The 2,856-nt window shown below is 41.0% G+C and overlaps 1 protein-coding gene across 1 annotated transcript; it reads right to left on the bottom strand.

Moving 5' to 3' along the window:
- Positions 1-976: 976 nt before the first annotated feature.
- LOC117952746 (trace amine-associated receptor 13c-like) lies at positions 977-2,455 on the bottom strand. Its single transcript, XM_034885271.1, has 2 exons — positions 2,195-2,455; positions 977-1,853 (listed from the first exon to the last, which is right to left on the bottom strand). The coding sequence occupies exons 1-2, from the start codon at positions 2,369-2,371 to the stop codon at positions 1,041-1,043; spliced, it is 990 nt and encodes a 329-aa protein (XP_034741162.1). The 5' UTR covers positions 2,372-2,455; the 3' UTR covers positions 977-1,040.
- Between the last annotated feature and the right edge of the window lie 401 nt (positions 2,456-2,856).

The raw sequence follows: 2,856 nt of genomic DNA, 5'->3' as shown, positions 1-2,856 counted from the left end.
GGGATTTGGGGGTTTATTTTGTGTCTCTGGTGCTTCCACACACATACAAACTAGAAAGACTCAGGCTTTAACACCTGCTTCAGTTGGTTTGGCTGAATCCCGCTAGGGTTGGTCCCCCCCCCCCCCGGTGCGGTTCTTTCGGGCAGGTTTGAATGCAGCAATCACACCCAGATGGCCAGGAGTGGGAAGGCTGATCAAACACCTTGTTTGGGTTTTGTTCTGGATGTTTCAACATGTAATTATTGTCTCTTGTCATTTCACATCAGTGTGAAAAATCAATAACAAGACACAATATTACATTGTGAATATGTCTGTTTATTATCATATGCCACTTTACAACAAATCTCTATGCTATATTACATTAAATAAATGGCAATTCTGATGATTTTCAAACAAAACTGATTCAAAATTGCAATCCATTACTCTTTACATAATTTGTTAAACTTGAACTTTCTCTGTCCTCTGATTACATGTTTCTATGGAAATGTGACTGCAATGATCTGATGAACTGTAGATAATCCTGATTTGTCAAATAATCTATTATTTCGCTTCTCGCAACAGGATTTCAAAGGGCCCAAGATCTTTTTGTATTGACAGTTTTATGTAAAACACAACTACAGTCCACAGCTTTTTATCAGTGAAACAGAGGCCGAGCAGGCCTGGGAGTTCTGTTTGCAACAAAATCGACATAAATCACAGAGATGATGCTTTGAGGAAACGTAGAGACATTAAGACAAAACTTCCGTAGCGCTTTTGTTGTGTTGGGTTGAAATGATTCATGTCATTAGTGATTACCTAGAAACAGTATATGGTGCTTATGACTCTTTCTTTAAATGCAGCAGCATCTGAGAGACACAAAACACAATAAGATAAAACTGAAGAACAGGCCTTTCAGTTGTTGATCGTACACAATTTAAACTTAAAGACAGGAAAATATATCTTCACTTTCTCTATTTCTCATCTCACACATTGAACAGCAGGAACATATTCATTCATTTAATCCATAGACCGAGTCTGATCTCAGTCCCTCCACAGCCTCTCTACAGCATGTTGGTCTCACAGGAGCCAGGCTGCAGTATCTGAAGAGTGACTATGAGTTTAACTGCTTTTCTAAACCAGGGGTAAAGGAAGGCGTAGATAACAGGGTTGAGACCAGAGTTAAACTGACCCACAAAGAGAAAATAGGATGCATATGAAACATTGACCAAGCTGTCCCCTGCAAGAGAGACACAGTAATATGGGCAGAAACACATTAAAAACACAACTACCAGAACACCAAGATTCCTGGCAGCTTTCAGCTCTGATTTCTTTGCCTTTGGAGTCACTGACAGCTGGATTGTGACAGCTGTAATGTGAGAGCGCATGGCACGGGCCTGAGACACAGCCACGGCAAATACTCTTAGATACAGAGCTACGATGACAGTAACTGGAACAATAAAGGACAAAACAAGATCTATTAGACCTGTGAAATAGTCAATGACCAACAGACATTCTCCATAGCAGGAAATATACCTCCCTGGTTGAATCAGGTCATCCTTGACAAAGAGAAAGCTGTAGGAAACAGAATAGAGCCAACACAGAAAAACACTGATTTTAACTCTGTTAATAGTGATTCTGGTGGTGTAATGCAGAGGGTCACAAATAGCCACATAACGGTCAACTGATATGAGCACTATATCACCTAGTGAAGAAGCAATAATGATGCTTGAAAGATAATTATAAAGAAAACACGCAAAGTCACCAAGAAACCAGCAAGATGTTTTCTTGAAGATTTCTCCCGGCATCAGCACGAGGCCCACTAGAAAGTCTGAGACAGCCAGAGAGAGGAGGAGGATGTTGGTGGGGGTGTGGAGCTGCCTGCAGGGAAAGAGGAAAGTATCACTAAACCAACAACGCTGACAGAACAACCCTAACCAGTACTCAAAATTAAAAATATAAAATCCTAATTAGTTTAAATATTTTCCAATTCACCACATCAGTAAGAGTAAACAGTTAAAATGACTTGGTTGAGGTCACAGTGGACAGAAAGCAATGTTTAATATCACTAAGAGAAAGGACATGAACAACAGTCTCTGGCATCAAAGTCAGACATTTGGAGAAATGTTATTTAGAATTAGCTCAAAGACAATTCTTCTAAATATACAGAAGCTGTTCACATTATAAAGTAACAAATCCTGTAGAGAGAAGTTAATACCTGCCTGAAGTGGGAGATTGAGATGATGATGAGCAGGTTGAGAGTCACAGTGGTCAGAGAGATGGAGTAGCACACAATGTAAATGAGCAGTGTTTGGGGCCAAGAAGAGGAGGGCTTCCTGCAGGAGGTGTTTGGGAACTGTGGAAAGCAGAGCTCGGCTCCGTCCTCAACCTCCATCTGCAGAGATCTGCTGATAGCTGCAGCTCTGGCAGCTTTCTGAACAAACCTGAGTCATGTAACTGATTTATCTCTCTCATTCTCTTCATCCCCTCCTCTTTCTAAGTCCCTGTTTGACTCTGATGCCCCTCCTCCCTGACTCTGCACATCCCACCATCCTCTTCATCACTCTCTCTGTAACCCTGTCTTTCTCACTGTCCCTCTATCCAATCTCTCTTCTGTCATTTTCTACCCTTCTTTCCTTTCCTTTGTCCTATTATTGATAACTTAACCGCAGATGCATTCTGGGATAGGAGAAAACAACACTCTGGGTTGTTTGTATGTCTTTAACCCAATCACAATTAACTCAGGAGACACTAAGATCTGGATGCAGAGACGGTGGCTCTGCTAAATAGTCTCTGGAAGGAACTCTGTTTGGTGAAACATTTGCACCTGGCAAATGAAAACGCCAGAAACAATAATAAATCAAGATGAATCACACAATA

Source organism: Etheostoma cragini, chromosome 11 (genome assembly GCF_013103735.1).
Source record: "Etheostoma cragini isolate CJK2018 chromosome 11, CSU_Ecrag_1.0, whole genome shotgun sequence".
NCBI lineage: Eukaryota > Metazoa > Chordata > Actinopteri > Perciformes > Percidae > Etheostoma > Etheostoma cragini.
This window is presented reverse-complemented; position numbering and strand designations above follow the sequence as displayed.